We start from the raw sequence: 24,171 nt of genomic DNA, 5'->3' as shown, positions 1-24,171 counted from the left end.
CCTCAAACTGTCTTTCATTTTCTAGACTTAATGGCTGATTGCAGAAATCAATGTTGCCATTAGTAACAGAGTATTTGTTATGGCATGATTTCCTCTGTTGTTAGGTTTGCAGAATGATTACAGTATTAGTGAGGTGCTTTCTTTATAAAGGGCTGAAGATATAACTTTCAATTTACTATCCATTAGTAAGTGACTTTGGAACTATAGATGAGGCTAGAAATCTTACCTGTTATTACTTGGAGATTTTATTTCAGCAGTCATAGGCTAGTAACTTCAAAAATTGTACCAGGAAGCTCAATATTTTATAGACATCCCCAATGAAATATTATCTGCTTTACTATTTTATACACAGCAAGTTAACATGACATACAATGCAATTAAAGTGTTTCAGTCCAATTTCTGTTTTTCTTGTACTTTCAAATAGGTGTGAATTAAGCAGAAGGCTTCATACATGTTAAAATGTGCACATAAGTTAAAAGATTGTAAAAAAAGTGAATAATCTGCATTTTTTAATCTCTTTTTAATCAGTCCAGTGGCCAGGCACAAGTATATACCTCAGGTGAGTAATTGATATGGCTGTGGGAACAAGGGCAATCAGAGAGGTTAGCCAACATGCTGTCCATTAATCCTATAACATTTCTTTGAACTATAGCTCAAAGAAGGTATCTTTCCTCACTCTTGGAGGACACGGCAAGATTGGCAAGAGGGACACAGTGAACAGAAGAGGAGGAAAAAATAAACGAACACCTTCCAAAACCTGGAGGGAGAGGCCCTGAAGTGACATTGCCATCAGTGACTGTACAGACCCTGCCACTGCTGCCGGTGGGGTGGGGAGGTGACAGCTGAAAGGCCGTGAGACCTGCCCTTGGAGGGGAGAAAAGGGTGAGCCGAGAATTAACCTCAAAGGCATTGTGGGAACCAAAACACAGATGTTCTGGCATATAACACCACATCCCTGTGGACCGCTAGGAAACGACCTAACAAGAGAATGCATAAACTACTTTGCTGCTGTGATTTCAAATATAGCTAGGAAGCTTTCAGTGCAGAGAGGGAAGAAGTAGTTATCATACCTGAAGAGGAGGGTGAGGAAGGATGTGGGCTGTCCTCCTGGGCACTTCCGGTCTGTGAGAGACCCCCACCTACTCCGCTTTCTTCAGTAATGTTAGAAGACCCTGGTGTTGTCGACCTGCTGACAGACTGAGACTCTTGATCACTTCCAGACCCACGTCGCTCATCAAGGCTACCTTGAATTATTTCATCTTCTCCTTTCCTGTCTCTTTTGTGGACCCTGGAGTGAACAACCACTTGGTGGTATGTTCTAAAAACCCTTCCACAGTCCGGGCATTCAGTTGGCTTGTCTTTTATGTTTCCATGACTTTGTAAGTTGTAATCGAGTCCTGGGTTCATACCATGCGACAAAAAATCTCTACTGCCTTCTAAAGGGTCTAGTTTGTTTGGCAAGTCTCTCTGATTGCCCATTTTAGTGCTCTGAACCAAATCAGCAGGCATTTTCTGCTTAGAGCCATCTGCTCCTACTAACACATACTCCCGCTTCTCCTTATCAAACATAACTCCAGCATTTGCCAAAGTGTCTTCATGGCTGCGCTGTATCTGCTGCTCTTTAGACAAAAAGCCATGTTCCATGGCCATTCCCCTTGCCATGAGCTGCCAGGCCTGATAGCTGTTTATTGGATCCATCTCTGCCGCCTTGGCGGCAGCTTGTAACCTTTCTATACAGCTGGATTTCAGAGGAGGCACCAGATTGAGACAGCCCAATAAAGAATGTTTATCCCCTTCAGCAATACTGTGGCCAATGCCAGAAATGGGTGAAAGGAGCTTCCCCAAGACTTCTTTCTCTTTCATGGGCATATCTCCTTTGTTATAGATTTGATTTTGTTCACTTAAACTCACTTTATCAGGAGGAAGAAACCCACTTTGCAAACATGACAGATATCTTGAATATAAGTTTGCATGAGCTTCCTGGGACATGCTGCTGATGGAGACAGGTACTTCAGGATCATTAGGAGATTTGTTCTTTACAGACAACTTATTCAGGTGAACTTTCATGTGATTTTTAAGAAACCAAGGCTCTTTGAATCGCCTCCCGCAGATCTGACAGCAGTGTTCAAAGGAATCCTTGTGCTTTCTCATGTGGCCTTTTAAGAACCAGGCTTGGCTAAACACCTGGCCACACACTTCGCAACGGAACTCGTTGGTGGCTTGCTCCCCGTTCCCGTTGGAGCCCTGGCCCTGGGCTGACTCTGCAGTTATGTGAGCCTTCTCCACGTGGCTAATCAGCTCCTCCTCTTGTGAGGCAGCAAAGTCACACAGGGTGCACTTGTAAGGCTTGTGCAGGATCCGTATGTGCCGGTCCAGCTCTTCTCGCTTCTTAAACTTGCCTTTGCAAAACGTGCATCTGAACCCAGCCGTCTGAGCAACAACTTCTTCCTGGACACTGACTGGCTTTGGAGAAGGAACAGGGTTTGAAATATCAGGTGTGCTGTGATTAGGTGGCACAGACAAGTTACAGTTTGCGAGAGGCATTGGCTGGGTGTGCTGCTGTGCTTTCACATCAGGTCGTGGCTGCAAGAGGCTGCTCTTCATCTGTTTGTCCCGAAGAATTGCTCTCTCCTCCAGCTCATGTAAAAGTCTGTTCTCTTCTCGGACTCTTCCACGACCTTTGCCAAGGTTTCCAAGCTTATGAGTACGCAGGTGTATCTTCAGGTTGCCTTTTTGAGCTGCTCTGTGGTCGCAGTACGGACACTTAAACGGTTTCTCTCCAGTATGAGTTCGCATGTGTAGCGACAGGATGCTGTTAAATCGAAAGCGTTTCCCACAGAGGGGACATGGGTACTTTCTGTTTTTCCTGGCATCATCCTCTATATCACTCATCTGAGACATAATCCCTAGGTTTTGTCCATTTAAGAACTGCTGAAGGTCCACACGCCCATTCAAACTGGTATCAACCTCTCTGTTGAGCTGGTTTGCCAACAGTGCCATCTGACTGCTGATGGGCTGGTTTGCTATGGACATGTGGCTTTTGTCTTCTAGTGGTGCTGATGCCTTCTCCTCTGGATTCTGCCTGTTCTGGAGCTCTGGGAAGGCATGGCTGAGCTGGGAAGTGATCTGGTGCAGCTTCTGGCTCATTGAATATTGCCCATTGAGTATGGAGCTGTTGAGATGGGCGTCAGCTTCTGGCACAGCTGAAGAAACACCAAGGCACAAACTAGCTTCCTCCATCTCTGAAAATAAGAAGATATTGTAGGTTCAGACTGTGGAAGAATTACAAGCATTGAATCACTGACGTACAATTTGCATTTTGTGTTTTACCTGCTCATAATAATGCAAAGGAATTAGTGTAAAAACAATATAAAGCATATTGAATGCCGAAAAGCGCTACACAATTTTGATCATACGTGCACTTTCATCACTCTGCGTGTTTACCCAAAACCATTAATTACTATTTTAAAATATGCTACAATTTCAAAATGTAATTATTATGGAAGGGACAAAGGCTTTTACCACCTCCCTTGTCTGTCTTCCAGTGAAATTGCACCTGTTTACATTTCTAAATCTATAGAAAAAGAAATGCTATGCATCTCTTCCATTTCCATTAGAAAAGCCAGAAAAAAAAAAAAACAGAGATCCCTTTGTAACTTTCAGTTCCATTAACCATATTCAATATATTACACATTCTACAATGAGAAAGATAGTTTTATGATTTGACAAAAAAATGATGGTATGATATTTACTGGTGTACAATAAAACAAGATAATGTTTTGGGAAAAAATAAAGTAAAGGACAAGCTTTAGAACAATAAAAGGGATTTTGCTTTAGTCAACAAAAAGTGCAGTAATATCTCATTAAGCTGATTAGTATGCTGCTTAGAAACAGTACTAGGTGCTGTAACACATGATTATAATCATAAAAATCCTTCAGTGTTTGCAAGTAAGCATTAACGAGGTATATTAAATTTTAAGGAGACTGCGACTAGCAGCTTTGTAAACCTCTGAGATTAAGATTTAACCCTTCTGTTACAAAATATTGTTATTTTGTCATTTTGAAACTGAGCCCATCAAAAGGCACATAAATTATCTTCAGCCTAGCCTTTTAATTCATTGTTGAGAACCTTCAGATTTCAGTTCTTAAGAAAACTTGCCAGATTATAGAAGGAGTATCTCTGTCCTTCGATGGGTAAGACACGTGATTTAAGGCTCTTTGATTTGTTTTAAAGAGCTCTCTTATGGGACTAGATAAAACAAATTAAAATCTGGGGAAGGTGTTGGGGAAACCCTCAACAAGTTTAAGAATTTTAATAACTTTCCTAATACACAATAATGACTACAATTTGTACCTACACTACGTATATTGCAGAAAATTATAATTCAAATCTGTTTATTAAGCGCAAGTGCTCTGCTCTGCATAATTGTCCACAATTATATTCTATCCTTGTCACTTCTCTACTCTATACAGAAATAATGTATCTATAAAATTCTATTAAAATATAAAGTTTTACATGAATAACTCTCAAACTATATGATACTATAAGGTTATATTAGAACATAATTAAGATCTGTGTTGTTCAGTGGAGTGATCTGACACTTTATTCATGAATAAATTTACTGAATCTATATGTTATTGAATAATTAGTCAACTTTGTGTTTGGTTTTATCCAAAAGATTTTACTCGCTGTGCCTTCTAAGGCTACAGGCACACTCCAGGTGGACACCATTCCTCACAAGGCTTCATAGTGGCCACTTGCTAGACAATTTGAGGCCCAAATCTGGTGCATACTTAAAATGCATGTAATTGTGCTCATGGGAGTAGTCCAGTAGACTTCAGAGGGTGACTCTTGAAAGCAAAGTTCCACACATGCTTAAGCATTTGCAGGATCAGGGCCTTAAAAAATAAAAAGCACGGGTGGTCTCCAAGAGGAGTCTTATTTGGTCGTCAACAGGATGACTGAGGTTGTGATACATTGCAGAACTTGTAAGAACGGGGAAGTGTATGTTCATGTGTATTAAAGATGACCATGAGCTACAAAATTTTGCTCAGATGTAAAGCAGATCGTTTTCAAAGTTCAACAGTGCTGAGATTCAGGCTTCATGTTGGGGACCCGTTACTTATATGCTGTCAATGTCATTATTTATAAAAATCTTAATGAGATCAAGCACATAAAAGGAAAAGGTTTACACCTATACACTACAGGACTGCACTTAAATTTAGCTTGCAGTGTCTCATTTCCAAAGGCAGGGGAACATAGTCAAGCCAGGTGTTCACCCAAGGCCATGCAGTAAACAAATAAAATTATTGGTTTCCATGCAAGTTTGCTGTGCAGCAGACCCCATGTGCATACACACAAACACTTGGGTTTTTTTTTAATTTTGAAAGTTTGCTTAACTTTTGAAGAAACCCAGATTTCATGTCCAAAAGGATTAGCTAAGCATCTGAGAGTTGCAGTGCTTATGCCTGCCATTGCCTGGACTTGACTGAGATTTTTAATTTCCACCTACATGCTTCTTAAAAGAAAAAAAAAGACAAAAACAACAAAAAAAAAACCCACAACAACAAACAAAAACAAACGCACACACCAACACAACACAACAATACCTCCAAACCCCCCAAACCAGAATCTACTTTCTGTCTAGACTCTACATACCGAAGGTGTTATTTCTCCTCATCATGCTTAAACAAGGCATGTTAGCAAACAAGAGCATAAAAATTCAAGAAGTGCCTTGTATGTACAGATACATACATATGTTGAAGAAGGTTTAGAAAAGTCTTTGTGAATTGTCATTATTTTATAACAGCTTGAAAAATGCAGTCTAGATTTCATTTATTCATTTGACCTCAATGGGAACTGGTGCCTTTACATGCTCAGGAAGGTTTGGGTAGTTAATTTTAGCATTTTATGCTCTATCGAAGTTCGGAAATGCTGACAGATCCCAGTGGAGTTTATTAATTTTGATGTTTAACCCTAAGCATCAGTTCAAACGTATGGTTATGTGGACTGGGAAGGGGAAAGGGAGTTGTGGTTGAGATTTTAAGTAATTCTGTAACTCTTTTCAAAAGTAACTTTAATAATGCAACAACAGCAGTTGTAGTTGTAACACGATAATTTTTCCTATTTTTTTTCTATTTTCTGTCTCCCACAAACATACAGGCACATATATTGCAAAACATAGATTGGAAAAGTGATTTTAAAAAAAAAAAGGAGGAAGATGAATCCCATAATTTTTCATTTAAAAACTAATAATTTTGGATCAAGTCTGGGGAGCCTGATCCACACATGTTGATCTTTTGGTATTGGAAATTTTATACATTTTTGATGAAATATGCAGAAAGGTCGGCAAAGCCTCTGCTTAATGAGAAATAACCACTTCTGAATGCCAGGTTCTGTGATCAGCGTGTGGTTTCCAGGATCCAGCTACCACAATCTCAAGATGCTGCAGTCCTTCACTGAAACTCTATTCCCACCCTCTACTTGCACCAGCTTTTGCAGTTGTGCTCCTGCCTTGGTTCTGAATTATCTCATCTTTTCCTGACTCCTGTCTGGTTTCATTGCAAAGGATAACCATGGCATTCAAAGTACTGCCATGTGAAATTTCCCCTCCTGCAATTCCCGGTTACTGCATTTAGGAACGCAGGGACCCTGCTACTGTTCAGCTTTCATGTAAATCAGACTCTCCGTATTCTTCATCCCATTCACAGCAAAACCTACCGAAATCTCATCTAGTATCCACGTGCGAGACAGAAATAAAACTCCTCCTCATCCATCATTCCACTATGAATTAGATAACCCAATCTAATTTGCCTAATTTCTCTAAAAAAAATGAGCAATTTCATTCTCTCCCTCTTTATCCATCATCCCTGTCTAGTTCTAGAACCAGACAGGGTTACACCAGGTGGGGTAAGGGGCTTTCATTCCCCTGTGAGCCTCTTGCATCAGGCCTTGCAGTCAACGTCCCCACCGTGGTGTCACAGTGGTCGTTGCAGAGACTCTTCCCCTCAAACCGGACCCTCTCTCAAGGTCTGGCTGCTCTTGGTGACACCCAAGAGGTGCAAGGATGTTTCTGCATCACAGACACATCCACAGCCATACAGTCCTTCTGCCTCCCCATGGACACAACCGTCCCCCTCAGACTGGCCTGAAGTACAATTTTACACATCCATTCTTCCCCAGCAACCAAATGCTAAAGACACTAAAAACCTCACCTGAATGGACTTCATCGAAATTTACCTTTCAACAGATAACCAGCTTGTAATTTCAAGTGTTTTGACAAAATAAATATTACTTCATTATGACCTGCTCTTCTTGCCTCCTCAAAACAAAACACCAGGTATTCAAAAATAAAAAATCTGGAAATGTCAATTTATAAGAGCTGTAGTGATACTTCACATGAGAGAAAATGTCTAGCTTTTGACTTTTAAATATATAGTCTACATTATTTTCATTATTCTGATCTCTCTTATAAGGAAAACATGGAACGTTTTGCCATCACTCACAGTGGGAACAGAAGCACAGTGTTCTCTGTGGTTAACATGTGTTTACAAAATCAACTGCAAATCAAATTTGAGATTGTTAAGAAATTCAAAATATGTTTGTTGAAATTTATGTAGTAAATTTTTGACCTTTAATTATCTCCAGTGTTTTGCAAAGACAGTGTCCCCCACGACAGGGAAGGTACAGAGCATGTTGCTATCAGGAGCTGCTCACGGGCTGCCCTCCCCAACCTAAACAACCCTCAGCTCTGCCCAAACCAGCCACTCCAGCCAGAAAGCCCAGTCCCCACCCTGCTGCAGACCAGCCTGGCTTACGCTGCCCAGGGCAGGAGCGATCCCTCAGGAAGAGGCAAAGCAACCATCAGAGCACAGCCATCCACCAGCTGCGGTCTGCACTTTCCCATTTCTACAAGGAGGGTACTCAGCTTATGAAATTCACAACTGGATACATATATTATAAAAACACTCTCTCATCTCCCACATGAAGGTACAGTGAGACATTCAAGTCCCTTTGATGATACTAATAGTTATTTTGATTTCGCTTCACATTTTTGCCCTCAAGACTATTTCCTGTGATATCAATAACAGAAGTTCTGACTTTAGCCATTTCAATTGAACACACAGATTTTATTTAACTATTTGAAATGGATTACTGGAATTTAAAACCAATTATGACACCAGAAATGCCTGTCATCACAACTACATTAAAGTAATATGAGAAGCTCGGCTTCCTTTTGCTGGAAAGAGAGGAGAAAAAAAAAAAGGGTGGCAAATAGAATAAAAAATAAAAAAGCATAATTGTCTGCATATACACACATAAACATATGCAGACACACATGTGTGTAGATACACACATATGTGTATACATACACACATGTGCATACACACACCTGTTATCTTTGTAAACAGATGGACCAAATTCAGCTCTTATTTACACCTGTTCATTCCTACTGGACACACACACTAAAGCATTTCCCTCTTCGCTGCTGTAGAGAAAACAGTCATTTTAAAAACACCGTTGTGCTGCTATTATAGCTCGGATTAGGTTAGTTAAAAGATTTACAGTTCAGTAAGCAAAGTAATGCTTTACAAGCTCACATGTTTAAACGACAAGCTCGCTCTGGCCCTGATGCTCTGAGCAGTTAGAGTTACACACACTGTTACTTATGCTTTCAGAATACAGACCTGGTATTTATCTTTCCAGCTAAAAAAAAAGAATCACATGTATCCACATTATCTTGTGGTCCATTGACAAATTCTAAATACTCCAATACAGACTGCTTGAGTTCTTAGTGACTCATAAACAGGTATCGCTGAGAAACTTCAGAATATATATTGAATTTTTATTAAATATTGTTCTTATTGTTATAGCTGAAACAGTTTAACTAAAGCTGTTATAAGCATAATACACTCCTGTTAAGAAATACAGAACACCAGACTACTGAACCTTTTCAGGGTCATTAAACAGCTGTAAACATTATTACAAAAATAAACCAGAGATTTCATGCTTACATTTTAGCCCAGAGCTTGGTGTGCTGAGCAAGTACATTTTTTTCATCTCTTACAATCAACGCTGGTGACATTTGGGCATCCAAACAAATTACATCACAAATATTACTGAGGTGGGTAGGATACTGAGCGGTTTATTTGCCAGATGATTAATATATAAACAGTAGGGCAGGATAGATGACCTACTCTTCCTTGACTGATTTGCAGGCAATACTAAGAGACATAGATGTAAATAGTTAAATTTTAACAAAAACATGTGTGCACAGAAGGGGAGGGGAGAGATCAGCTGTATTTAATGCCATCAGGACAGCATTATCCAATCTAATAAAATGAAATATACATTAGGCCAGATTCTATTCTCATTTTACATATGTAAAATAGAGTAACTGCATCAAGCTCATTTAAGTTTTCTTTTTTCTTTTTTTCTTTTTGTTTTTCTGGTTGTTCTTGTTGTTGGTTAAGTAGGTGTCCTGTTCCTTTGGGTATAATATATTAGGGAAATATATGTTTTCTGGAGTGTAACAGAATGCCTTTAAAAAAAAAAAAAAGTTAGCCTAAAGGTAATGTGTCCTATATATTTGTTTTTATTTAAATATTATTAAGGCCAGCTTGGTAATTTGCTATTACTATTAGTCACTTTACCACATTACAATTTTGTAGTCATTGCAAAGCTTATGTAGCTTCTCCGAATGAGAAACGGGGGTGAAGCATCACCCAGAGCAGGGTTGGTACCACACTGCGGGTGATGCTGTGTGAGCAGGACCCGGCCGTGCCGGCAGCGGGTCGGGCTGGAGCCTCCTGCAAACACCCCTCTCCAGTGCCCGAGACCTCGCAGGGGGAGCAGGGAAGGCATCTGACAAAACTGTAGCTGCTTTGTAGTGCTGATATTTAAACAAGCTGCTTATTGATTCCAAAACAAAGTACTCCTTTAGTAACAACAGAGCCAACCCATTCCACAACAGTTTTTTATGTCTTAAAGAAGGGTTAGCAGAGGGATTTTGAAGTTTCAAAAGTCATTAGCAGACAGAAAATTGTTTGCTGAGGCTGCACGGCTTTTGCTCTGGACTGAGACAACAGTTACTTTCTAAAATACCTGTTACATCTGTAGGGTACTTTCCAACCAGTGCACCGTTTTGGGCTGATAACTGATCAGCAGCAGATAAATCACCAGAGCAGCCTTTGGTTGGTAGCACCCGTGGAGTGGAGCACTGTGAACTGTTTGTGATCACAATCTAGGAAGACGAGCAGAGAGGAGACGAGAGGTCATTTATAAATCTCACTCACAGATTAGAATGGAAAGATTAGAAGAATGCAGACAAGCTGTTTGATTTATTGCTACTTTGCATGTGACTTAGCAAAATCTGTTTTCCTTCTTATTTATCCTATTTCACTTGCATATACTTAAGAAGTCAGATCCAAAGAAGAGAAAGACAAATAATTGGTACTGAAAGTTCAGTAGATTAAAAAAAAGAAAAAAATCCTGCTTTTTTTCCAGGCACTCGTTGCATCTGGGATCATTATTTTTTTAGCTTTTAAGCACTGATTCTCATTTTACATTTTTTTTCCCCTGATGCTCTCCTGATGACAAAAGTAAAGATAAGAGTGATACCGAAATTCAAATTGGAGCCTGACTTGTGGAATGCTTCATTAAACTAAAGTGCCTGTTATTTTAGAAACATCATTTTTTTTTAAGTAAATTTGCTATTTTCATGTAATTTGGAATGTATACAACTGATTAAACTCTATCCAATTTGATCAATCTCCTGTAGCTCCTATCTGATCATTCACTTTAATTAATCTAACTGGCATCCCCATCAGATTGGAGAAACCTTAAAATTAAGCTTTTAATGATCCGCTTTATTATCACACAGTACAAATAAAATAATAAAATATATAAATAAAATATACAATAAAATCTTCCTGGAAGATTTTGCAAAGCATGTTTATGATTTTATTTTTTGTCATTTTTACAGTATGAAACAGGGTCTGAATCTCCTTTTCTCATCTGAGGACACTGTACCACACTGGAAGTCTGTAATACTCTAACTCTTTGTAAAAGATGTAAATATACATAAAGTTGACCCTATTGCATTCCTCACATAGGCAAGTCCCAAAGAAAAGGCAAAGCATTTTGGCTGGGTGAGTAGAGGAGAATTGCATCCTCCATACCAGACACAGAGATCAAGCAAGAATTACGACCACAGAACTCAAATCATAGTTTGCAACAATTTAAATCCAAAACTGTAATGCTGGGTTGATGATTTTGTTTTCATTTCACAAAGGCTTAGACTTAGATTTTGTGCACAACTAAATATAATGCCAAATGCACATATGTCCCAAAGATCAAAGTATGATTGATTGTGAAATATTCATATGTGATAGCCCAGCGAGATTTTGTTCACAAGGGCACCTGTCAGAAGCATAAGCTTGGATAAAAATCATCAAATAAGTATGTAAAATCATTACTAAAATCCAGGCATGCAATCAGATAGTCAGTTGTCTGAAACTGTTGGCCTGTAGCCAGCACAGTGGCTCAACAGACTAATGCTTTGGTCTTTGCAGATCCTCAGGGCCCCAGTTCAGTTCCTCCTGCTACTGGTCAGGTCAACTGTCTGTACCTAGTGTTGACTTTCCTGGCACTTAATACTAGGAGCAAAGAAAAAAACCCGAGTCCATAAGTTCCCTTTGACCTGAGCCACAGAAACATCTGCTGGTTGAGTCACGAACTGCTTGTTGGCCAAGTTTAACAGTAACCCATCCTGTTGCGGATCAGCTCTCTCAGCAGTAGGTGTCACTGCAATAAATAGATGGATTTCAAGGGACAAAGACACACATTCCCAATGAAAATGCATAAACAGAACATCCCTGAATAAAGAGAGTTTCAAAAAGAAGTATATGGTCCAATTAGACTTTAACTTTATGCGAAATGCTGGAAAACTGGATTGGGAAGGAATGAAATTGCACCAGTGGGATTGCCAACAACAACAACAACAAAGTAATTCTGTCCTTCAGTCCTATGTCACAGAGATCCTTTAATTCACATTAATCACCTCCCTGCAATCCCAGGTCTATTAGGCAAAGACTGCCACAGTTAAACCTTTAAAAAAAAAGCTCTCTAACAAATTAAGTAATTTTCTCTAGTGGAACAAAAGACCTAGTTACATGGAAAGACACCGCACACTCAACTGTAGTTTTAGGACTTAGTAAAGACCAGAGGTTAGCCTGCTATCTCTCAAATTAGAGAGTCCATACCCAAACCTATCTGTATACGCAACAAAGAAAAAGAGAATACTTATAAGGGCTTTAGGGGAGGAAAAAAGATGTGTCAAGTATAGATCTAATTAATACAGTGCATATTTTGAAAAAGCAGTAACCAATTTATATTTGAAACAGAAATATGTCGTATGCCAAATAATATCACAGAGATGTCAGCCAAGTCTACTCCATATCTGTTTTGGTTATCTCAAAATAGTTTGTAGGATAATTAAGGATGCTCCAAATTGCATACTATTGAGTTAGACAGTAGACAAAACAATGCATCACTAAACAGAAGGGCTACCTGTGATGACATCAACACAGAAACTATGTGTAAATGTTTTCATGTTGGTCAAAAGGAAAAAGCAAAATTAATTTGCTGACCTGTTGCACATGGAATAGAGAATATGCAACAGTAGATACTCTCAAAGTACATATATAATACGACTACATTTATTTTCTAATGACACTGAATTGAGAACAAAGGAGAGAAAAGAATATAGAGATAATGAAAAAAAAAATCACTCCATTCTTTAAGGTCAGTATATTTAAGAGAAACCAACATAAAAAAAGTCTCCTACACATGAAAAGCATAAAGGGCCACACAATGTATCTGGGAAAAGTTAAGCTCCTCCTTTTCCCCCAGCACACTGCTGAAATGTAATTCCCACCAGCTCACACCTCAGTATTCTGTAAAGCTCCCCAGCACTGTGGGTCATCAAAGCATACTGTGATCAACACGAGAGAGGAGGGGAAGACATTTTCTGCATGTGTTCTTCCTGAGCACAGAAAGAGCCAACATCTTAATATAGTGTAAATGCAAACAGTTACAAACTCGGAAGTAACTTGCCCAGTTTCGGTGCACCCACCCAAACAGCTTGCAAGGCCAGAAAGGGACCACATTTATCAGAAATTCAGCACTGTAGAAATGAGTATCCCTAAGTGATCATTTCCACGTCTCATTTAGGAAAAAGCTCACCATGTATCTTGACTTAAAGAGATGTCTCATCTTCTGCAAAGAAGCCAGGGACAGAGTCCAGAACTCTTGACTCCCTTTGCTTAGTCCAGGATGCCAGATAGCTTGCTTTTATCAAACACAATTGACTGCTGAAAATACTGTGTTTTTTTAACTCATGACAGACCTGTCAGCATAGTATTTTTTTGTTAAAATATTACAGAGAGTTATTTGGTTTTTAATAACTGAAATTCTTTGTTGTTAATCCCTTCTACCTCTGATATCCGTCTTTTCTCCTTTCTTCCCTCAACTCGATTTATTTTTCCTTTCCCTATAACACATAGACTTGGTGGCAAAAAGAAAAGACATAATTTAGAGGGTCGTAGTGATTCCTGGCTACAAGTGGCTTCAATTGGTTATTTTTAATGCTAATTTCCAGGAAAAGGATAATGTTGAGAAAGCCAGTGGACTTAGATGGAAGAAAAGATGCAGCTGAAAGAGGCTGGGATGCTTGGAGGCAGGTGGATGCAGGAAAAATTGAACAAACATTGCTCAGAACGCTCCTTGTGTTTGTGGTCTCCGAAGAAGCAGAAACAGAAGAATTAAGTGGGAAAAGATAGACAAGGAAACACAAACTTAGACTAAGAACAGCAAAAACAGACTTAATTATCACTCAAGAAACAAACAAACAACACTAAAAACCACAAATCTCCTTTACCCTTCGGTGTCCTGGTCTGTATACACTTCTACTGATGATATATTGCTGCTGTTGTCACTTAACTTTATTAATTGATCACTGTCATGACACTGAGATAAGTGGTTTAGACTCAAAAGGGTGTGGTTAGCAGTCACCACACACAGCCAAGACACCGACAGCTTGGGTTTGCAACTGCTATAATTGTACCTACCCCAGGGTCAGAATAATTCAGAAGACATGCTAGTTTTCAAACTGTCATTTTAGAGAAGAGGAAAAACAAACAAACAAACAAAAAGCATATAGACAAAACAAAACAAAACACAAACTCACCTATCTACAATACAGTTAATTACAGTGTTCTTTCGGATGACTTCTTGAGCAGGAAGACAACCCCAAACAGGAGCATCTATATTAAAAGTAACTGACTTGGGAGTATTTCCCTGTATTTCTCCAGCTGTTTTTAAAATTATCTCTACCTGTCAGAGTGAAATTGTTCTGCCTCACAATAACCCTGCCTTTTCCTCTGTACAATGGTGCAAAACAGTTGTAACAGTCCTGCAATTAAGCCAAGGAAATAACAATATCACACAAGTGATCATAAAAAATTGTCACACCTTTGCAGTATTCTTGAACACAGTGAGGTACAACCTGTGAAGGGAACAGAGAATCTCTTCTTACTATTGCAGGGCAAGTTCAAGTACCAGAAAGAGAATGGGTGCACAGTGCATACATTGAAGGAAGCGTAGTTGCAAGCACTGATTACGGTAAAACACTACGTACATTTAATACAATAGCAGGATGACCTTCAGGATCCCAACAAGCTGAGCACCAATTGCTGTTTGGGTACCCCTGTTTTATCTGGGCACAATAGCTTTGATCATTAATAAAAAGGGCACTGAAAACTTGGCAGACACACAGCAGAAAGATGAATATGGGAGAGGAGGGATGCTGTAAAAATACAATAACATATTTCAAAGCTATCTGCAGGATAAAAATCCTTTAAATAATTTTGATGTTAATGGCAACATTCTGGGCCTTTGGCTGAAAAGACAACCTATCGTCGTTGATAGGCGAGTGGCAACAAAGCTGACAAAGAAAGTCTGATAAATGTAATCACAAGACGACAGAGTGTGGCAAGTTCAATTATGGTTGCAAAGTCAGTTGAGAGATGGACTCTCCTAACTGTAATATATCCTTAACGGCCAGCTCTGACCATGTACAGCTCTGACCAAACTCCTTTGAGTGACTGACAGCATCCCTGGAGGCAGCAGACTTGTAGCAGGCTGAGAGTTGTCATCAGAAGGATCAGGGACTAACAGGGAGCACTTTACTGCAAGAGTTTTCAATACAACAAACAAATAAACACAACTAACTTCCAGTTAAACTATTTAAAGTATCTTGAACAGCCTGTGCAAGTGAGCAGTTTGCATTCACTGTCTCCAGATCATGTAAAACTTCACTTAATGTTGATTCACACTGCTGCAAACCTGTGTGAATCTGGGTAATTTCAGCGAAATACAAAGCCAGACAAAAGGAAGGGGTGGTTCAGTTTCAAGGATCTGGCCTCGAGAGGTGCTAAAAGGGCCCCCATCACTTGCAATAGGACATCCACATGCTCCTCCTTGTACAGCACCGAACGCCAAAAACACCAAAGCTGAGACCACTTCGCAGTTTCCACACAAAACCTCTGTATTGCTTGAGTTGCCTGAGCAGAAACTCATTTTTCTGTTGTACTGATTTTCACTACCTTGCACCTACACTTTTGGAGATTATTGTATCTTTGTAATTAAGAGCATTTTCATCTCCTTCACCTTCTACTTCTGAACACCTATTCTTACTTGATGTGAGAAAGTGAGAAGGGGATGTATATAGAAAATTGTGGCTTCTTGTTCTTCAGTGCAAAATTATCTAAGAATTTAAGTCACATTTAATCAAAGTATCAGGCTTCATTGTCATCTCCTTCTCTCTGATTTTTTAAGTCACAAAAAATAAGTCCTTCCTCAATTTTTGGTCGTTGACTTTTATTTTCCTAGTGACTTTTTATTAAAAAAAACCCAACATTTCTAAATGACTTCTTTGTTCTGTTTCTGGATTGTCCAAAAATATTGTAAAATGACAATGGTATAAAAATTATACTCTAAAAAAAGTAAGTACTGGGAATGAGCGGAGTTATTCATTTATATCCCTAGCTTATGAAATGCCTGTATCATGTATCCTTTATCCAACAGCAGACTCTTTTAGCTTCAATCACAAGAGCTAACAATATGTTATTGATATGATTTCAGGAAACTGTCAGCAGGCAGCTTAACTTTCAGCTCCTCAGCTATGGTGAGCGTATGCACAAACCGTACCTGTACCTCTCTAGCATGAAAGCTGGCAGCGATGCGCACATTCCTGTCAGCTGTCACAGCAGAATAAAGAGAAATGTAAACAGGTCTTCCTCACTAATGCGGCCTCATACTCCTTACACAGCGAAAAACAGCTACTGGTTTCACTGGGAATCTTGACCAGCCTCAGAAACGTGTGTCAAAGCACTGAGGTGCAGCCGACTGCTCCCTGCGAGAAGCTGGAGCAAGGAGAGCTGGGCAGGGAACCAAAGGTGCTGCTGTGGGTCCTCACCTTTCTTGCCGCATGGCCACCACCTCCTCAGCAGCAATTTGGCCTTTCACACTGTGGCAAATGAGTCTCAGGCTTCTGCTCATGTCCTCCAGTTATATTCCACACAAAACCAATAAGGCGGTTACTGGACAGGGAGGCTAATGGGGCCACCGCCCTGCCGAGAAACAGAGGGGCTTAAATGAGGTTTGATAACCCCCAAGCTAGGTCTCCAGAAGAAGCCTGACTCCCATCAACCGGGGTGAAAATCAGGACTTCCAACTTAATTTGTGCATATGGCCCTTTGTGCTCACTTGGAAGAACGGGTGCAATTGAAATGAGAGACGACGCTTTTCTGCAAATATACCAAACTTCTTCATTTTCAACCACTTCTGCTTTAAGGAAGAATAAAGTTAGCTCATTAATAGGTCTATATTTTCACATTTTATATGTATGTGCTATTATATTTTCAAGAGCTGAAGAATAATCACAAATGTCAGAAGCCAGAACAGGTAAGCTAAAAGTGCATCTCCCTCCACTCCAGGAAACCAGTGTTTTTTAAAACTAGTTTTCATATTGGTTTACAGGCTTTAATAATAAAAGAGTATGTTGTACTATTAGATGTTGGTCATTTTTTTTGTCTGACAAAGAGAAATAACAGGCTGCTGCAGGAGTTAGCACAGTTTTGGTGGGGTTTTTTTGCTCCAAATGATCAGAGAAAGTACCGTACTTCAAGGATGTGCCTCACTTGCTCTTAAAAGGGTAAAACAAAATATTCTTCTAGCTATTCTAAGCCTGCCATATAAGTATTATGCTGTTACAGATTTCAAAAGGTTAGCTTCAATGAACCTGACATCAGTATAACCCAAAATAACCCATTCAAGAGAAAAGTAAGAAATAATTGCTGTTTTCTCTCTTTTTTTTTCCTCGGCTATATTGCTATAATGATTTTGCATAACAGATTGAACAAAGTGCTGTTGTGACAGGTGGTAGAATTCAGCTAGTAAGCACAGAGACAGGGTTCAATTTAGTTTGTGAATCCTTTAATTGTTGTGCAGCTAATTAAAGAAGGTTCTTTACACTCGCAAGTGTTTACCGTTGCTAGTATGCATACATGAAAAATTAAATTGTGCCTTCAAGGGCTGAGAACTATAGAAAAATCATAGCTGATTCTGCAACATGCTTACCAGCTCAAAATAGCTGCTTTTCACAATTGGAATTTGTAAAACTTTTTGCTAAGCAAATATAGAGCTAATTAGAAGTGTTCGTTGGACCAATTAACATTTAAATAAATAAGCCATATTGCACATTTCACAGTCTTTATTTAATGATGCTTCTTAACTCTTTGGAAAGATTCCTTTAAGTACAAATAAGTTGTCATAAAAATGAAAGACAAAAATAACACCATAACAGTATATTCTATGCTTTTTTCTTTTTGCCTTGAAGTCTTTTCTAAAACTCTATACCTGTTACTGGAGAAGGGGGGGGATACACAAATCTGGTTCCTTCTTTCATGTTGTCAAGTTACCTTTCCACCCTTTTGAATGCAAACAGAAAAACATATTTGATTACTATTTAAAGTGTTATGATAGCTCTGTTTGTTTTGCCCCATGGAACAGAATCTGTTTTAGAAAAAATATCTTACTTTTATCTCACAAAATGGCCATTGCAGCCAAAAAGAAGGGTGTTCTCAGAAGAGATTGCTTAGAGAGTAACAAAAGCAGCAGTTTGAAAGTTGCATATACAAACAGTGAAGTGAAAGAAGGAAAAATTAAATAAATAAAAATAAATCTGTTTTTCAGGTCTACTGTTAGCATTCCCATACCAAAACCAGTGTTGTTATTATACCTAACCCCAGGGCTGCAATTGTGTGTATCTTCAGGGTCAAGTGATATTTTGCTTTCAAAACAACTGTCTTTTAATTTAACAGTCCCTTTCAATCAATAAGACCCTTCAGTCTGCGTTGAACATACATTTTCTCTCTCTCTTTCAACCTCCAAACCTCTACCTAACACAAAGGTTACATTAAAATCAGAAGGAAGGCTTCTTGCTACTTTTTTCCAAGATGCATTACACTACCTTGTAATCACACTAAGAGCTAACATGGAAGGACTTGTTGTTGACCTTAGCTTTCAGCACAGAAAACCAAATTAACAAGGACCAATTAACATTTAAATAAATAAGGAAGATTAACAAAGAATACTCTGCATACCAAGAGGGTAAAATAAACTAAATGAAAGAGTACAGTATCTCCCTCAGTCAACATGAATGAGATTCTCCAGGAAGGACACAAGCCCATGGAAGCACAGGCCACTCTTCCCGTTGCTGATGGGGCTACCTAAGCACCAAAGGGGATGCAGCTGTACGTGAAAGCAGCCAGTGCTCTCATTCTGGCAAACCTTTGGGAATACATGCAGAGACCCCACAGTCCCATGTGATGTACTGGCAAAAGGAAAGGTGCTGCCCACGTTTCTGGCCTCCGCGCTGCCCCTTCCACACGAGACTGTTGGTGCTTGTGATCACCTACATCTGACTGTGGCACACTGAGAAGGACATGGCTTTGAGCTCATGGTTGGCAAGGAGCAGGCCAAGGCTAGACATGTCTAGCCCAGATTGTCAGCGCATGCTACTGCTGTTAAATTTTTAGAGGGAAAGGTGTGTTGGGTTGGTTTTTTTTTTACATCCAGTGAATTCTGGTTGAAGTCAAAGAGAATAAAAGGTGGCCAAAGAACACAGAATGGCACAAGAGCAAGGTATTTGGGAAGTCCTTGGAGACTGGGAAATTAGGGTTTTAAAATGTCCATTCTACTACATTCAACCTGGAAACTCCAGCCTGAATTTTTTACTACTAAACTACAAAATATAGCAGTATGAAATTCTCAAACCTTTCATAGTTCAGGGAAGTCATGTTTCTACCCAACTTTAATTTCATATTCTACTTTAAACATTTTTTTTTTTAGAGACTTGTACCATATGTACTTGTAGGGACTCCTTGTCCCATATGATCAGATGATGCTACACCAGGTAGGATGAAGAAAAGGAGTTCAACCACCTTTCATCTTCCCAGCTCCTTGTGCTTTCCTCAGGTAAATCTCCAAAGAGGACTTTCAATTGGCAAAGTTTCTCCTCTGTTCTTGGGTATCATTATCCCAATAGAACAATTAAATCCTCCGCTTACTAATCATCTACAAAGCCTATCTTTTAAAAAGAAACTCCTCCTACACAAAGGTTATGAATAATTCTAAGAAGGTCACAACATGATCTATCATTTTAAGCATTTGGATCTGGAGTTCTGGTTCAGGCCTCTGACAGCCACCTTTATGAATAGTTAAGAGTTCACAGAGATGATTATCATGTACTATTTAAATATGTATAAAGGACAAAGATAATAACAATACTTTGCACTTTAATAGAAACTTCGGTCTGAATTTCTCAAAGGAGAGACGAAGTCCTCACAAATGCACACTCACAGCTCCTCTGACCTGCACAGTTGGCCATTCCTATTATTCTCAGGAACCTGGCAGGCTTTTATTGTTAGATTTCTCAAAAATGATGATATCTGGCCTAATTTATAGAGCAACTGAAGCTTTACCAAATGGGTAACCTAAAGGAAATCACCATTGTAGGAACGCTGACTAGCGCCTTGCACTGAGGCAAAAAGCAGCATGGGACACTGCAAGGTACTCTGCAGATCCTCAACGCCCCTTCTCCTGGTCGAGGAGAATTCTCCTCATTCCCAGGCTGAGACACAACTGACTGATCAACACATTGTCCAGCTGGAAGAAAAGCTGCTCCTGCTACTGTCCAGGAATAAGCCTTTTTGTAGCCTTAAAAAATAACTTTAGTATTTTTTTTTCCCAGTACTGAAACAAACAAACAAATAAACAAACAAACAAAAAAGGAGTCTCACTTGATAGATACACTTTCTTGCACAAAGAGCAATTTTCCTCTATTTCTAAATGCCCTACTTTGCTGAAGTTAAACTCTCCTGTCTTCTGATCAAGAAGTTGGAAGAAAGTGACTCTCTCTATTATCCTATAAAACATAGAATTTTAAGCATGATCAAATTTTCATGTGGCTAATTGCATCTTTTACAGAAAACATGAACAGAGCTAATAATTTCAAAGAGAAATGTAAAAAATAGGGACCCCAAATGTCAGCACCAATCCAATGTATCTATAGAGTTTGAAATACTGTTAAAAAGTTCAGAATCACAGAATCACAGAATGTTAGAGATTGGAAGGGACCTCAAAAGATCATCCAGCCCAATTCCCCTGACGGAGCAAGAACACCTAGATGAGGTTGGTTGGGTTTGAAAACTGGACCTGGACAATTTGAACTTATGCATATTTGCACTTGTACAGCAGTGAAACCAAAGGTCCTCCATATTTACAGAAGGGTCAACTGATCTTGAATAATTCTACCAATTTATTAGGAAAACATGCTTTACTTCCAACATTACTAATGTGTCTTTTATCATTCAATTTTGTTTCTTAAGTAAATTTCTTAACCAAGTATAAAAAATTATAAGCAAAAAAAAATCACATATATCTGAAAGCCCACAAGTTTTCATAACACCTTTTATAATACCAATTTTACTTCAACATCTTTAAAAAATTCTCATGAGCGTCAGAGAACCACAGATGACCTTCAGATCTCTTGCAAAACTCGTAACAGATATAACAAAGTTTTTGACAGAGGGTGAGAAATGGGGAAAACCTATTCTAATGCGATTGTTTTCAAATACCTGAACTAATTGGGAATTAGCCAGTATCACGAAATCCCCCTGAACAGACAGCTTCTCTGGAGACAAAACGCAATGTTGTAGGGAACTGGACAGGCTTTGTCCACTGGACTCTGTCCTGCAAGACTGTCTGCATTCCCCCCACTTTCCATCTCAAAAAAACCAGCTTATCATTACTTCCCTACCAGCATTGCAGTCAGTATCCACCTCTTTAAGCTTTTTTTTTCTTTTTAATGTTAACACAATTCTTTAAATCTAAATGATGAAACTACTGAAGTAACACCCCAAGCCTCTGGCTGCACTACTGCTAGCACAATGGAGCTCTGGTTTCATTCGAAGTCCTATAGCTAATAAAAAACAGCAAGAGTCTGAACTCCCTTATCCCAAATATAACCATCTAAAGTCAAGTTAAATTCGGCCTAACATTCACAGATACAGAACATCAGAAAATTGGTTCACAACAACTTATCACAGAGTAACATGTTAGCACAAGTTAACTGATTCACAGTAATTTTTAGTGTACATGCTCTTGGCAAATGTGATGTAAACTTAGTAAAGCTCTCAGTGCAAGGCATATTTCACTGGCTTCATTAGGGCTAAACTAATACGTTGCTTCTTGCATGCTGTGAGGCAGGAACTACTACAGAGACAGATACAGCAGCTGACAATTGGTAATCTGGTGTGGGATCAGCATTTATTGCAAGGTTCTGTGGTCTTTTGCCAGAGTTCCGAAAATCAGATATTTCACACTGCAATTTGTTTTGCCAGATTTTCCCTAAAACACCTGTGTTAAATTTCTCACGAAAGGCTATGAAACTTTTCCCTAGAGCCTATTTACCGTGCAAGTCTCACCAAATGTGAAATAGGATGTGGCAAAAATAAAAAACACAAAGTGACCAAACTCCATGATATGCAGAGCTACCAAGACTTAAAACAGTGGGAGATACAAATTAAAAATAAATAATAATAATAATAATGGACCAAATCCAAAACCAACTTGGTGACAGTCTTTTCAATAACCTTCATGAATTTTGGGCCAAACCTGTGCTGAATCAGTGACAAACTTTTAAACCATATATGGATCTCAGGGTGGAACTTGAATCCATAGATATGTGGATCTTATTGATGCAAATACCAAGCACATATACAGGAAAATATTGATTTTATCCCTATTCTATCTCTCATTGCAGTCTTTGACAAAGAACATAAAAATCCAGGTGGGTATTTACAGTTAAACTTTTTTCCCCTACAAGTTTACTTTCAATAACTGAAAACATTCTGAACTAAACCCAAATATTGTTCTGTAATGTATGACAAACATTTTAAAGAAAAAAAATCACCCATGTGTCACTTCATTATAAGCCACAAACTATTTATCAACAGCAACACACTGTTCAAGAGTTTGTCTTTCTTACTCTAACAGATTGACAATGTTTTCACCCTTCTTCCTGCTCAAAAAAAGATTCTATGCAGTACTACTGAGTAGCAATGGAGCGTGAAGTTGGAATACAGGGAGAATGGGGAGTCCTACCTTACTCATTAGTGACTGGATCTATAAGGTTTCACGAATGAAAATAAAAATTCAAATGGGAAAAATATCCCAAGGAGTTTCCAGTTCTTCGTGCATTATTTGATTGATAGTGTAATGCTCTTCTGTTGGTGGCACTGACACCATCAACTCAATGCATTTTGGGATACATCAACGCAATAGAAAGGAGTTGATTAGAGGACATAGGGATACAAGACAGAGAAAAAACAGTAACAAAACAACAATGCACTGGAATTATTCCTAATCATTATTTTCCTTATTTTTTTAAAGACTAAAACTAATATTAAAAAATCCTTGCTTTATCTTTGTTTAGCTATACGCAGCAAGCTAAGATAGGGTTCAGACCTATGAATCTGCTTTCTGTTGTAAGAAAGCCTGCATCTCATCACACAGGAACAGAGAGCAGACCCAACACACTGTGCACCCATGAGGGGGGACACACACTCAACAGAATCTTTTTGTCTTTAAAGAAAGTCCACTGGTTACAAAACGTGTATCCACACTTACCAGTGACAAAGTGATATGGTGAATTTTAAGTCTTCCAACCTTCACATACCAAATACAGTGAACAGTCTTGTTCAGCTGTACTCATGTCTACTCAAATCACAAACTATATAATAATGAGAAGTAACATGTCTCAAAATGAACATAAACCATACTTATTTTATAACTCAGTCTGCAGTCAGGTCTGCATTTTCCCTAAGTGAAGAAAAAATAGATGGGAAGCTTAGATCCAGAAGTTTACAAAAGAACAACAAACCCTTTGCAAAAAACTTATGCATTTTTACTTTTTGTCAACTGTTAATTTCATTAAGTAACTACAATGATCACAATCAAAAATAAGTACACACTTTTCCTCAAAAGGTTCCCAGAACAATTCCTATTTATCATTTACTTTCAACATTATCATCAGGCCTGCTACTTAGTGTGTAGAAGCTTCCATAGCAATCAGTCGATCATTCCCATGTATCCCAAATGATGTTTTCCCTTCCTGGGGACCACACACCTTTGGGATACCTAAGGGGCTCTTTCAAAGGCCGAGAGGTATAAATGCATTCAGAAGACTTCCTACAGAGGAAGGAAGATAGTTCAATAAGCTTTTACAGTGAAAAATATTTGGAATAACCAAGCAGAATGCACACAATGGTCACATTAATATTGCTGCTGTATCCTCACTGGATACTCAATGAATTCCACTTTGCAGCTTTGCATTAAATTTATGAATTTGCCTAAACTTAAGCATGGCCTGAAATACCTTCTTAAATTAAGACTGTAAAACATCAGCACTGCTTGTGAGAGATGTGACTAACCAGAAATGTTGGAGTTTCTTTCTATAATATTTAATGTTTTTGTAAGGCAGAGAA

General features: G+C 38.8%; 1 protein-coding gene across 1 annotated transcript in view; it reads right to left on the bottom strand.

Moving 5' to 3' along the window:
- Positions 1–24,171, bottom strand: part of ZNF536 (zinc finger protein 536) — a gene marked incomplete at its 3' end in the record, with an annotated part of 241,110 nt that overhangs the window by 179,509 nt on the left and 37,430 nt on the right. The window contains exon 2 of the mRNA XM_080352295.1: positions 1,071–3,242. Coding sequence (XP_080208421.1) covers positions 1,071–3,240 — 2,170 coding nt within the window. The 5' untranslated portion in view covers positions 3,241–3,242. The remainder of the gene's footprint in view (positions 1–1,070; positions 3,243–24,171) is intronic.

This window comes from Nesoenas mayeri (genome assembly GCF_963082525.1).
Source record: "Nesoenas mayeri genome assembly, chromosome: 12".
Lineage (NCBI taxonomy): Eukaryota > Metazoa > Chordata > Aves > Columbiformes > Columbidae > Nesoenas > Nesoenas mayeri.
The sequence above is the reverse complement of the archived record's forward strand: the minus strand, read 5'-3'. Positions and strand labels throughout refer to the sequence as shown.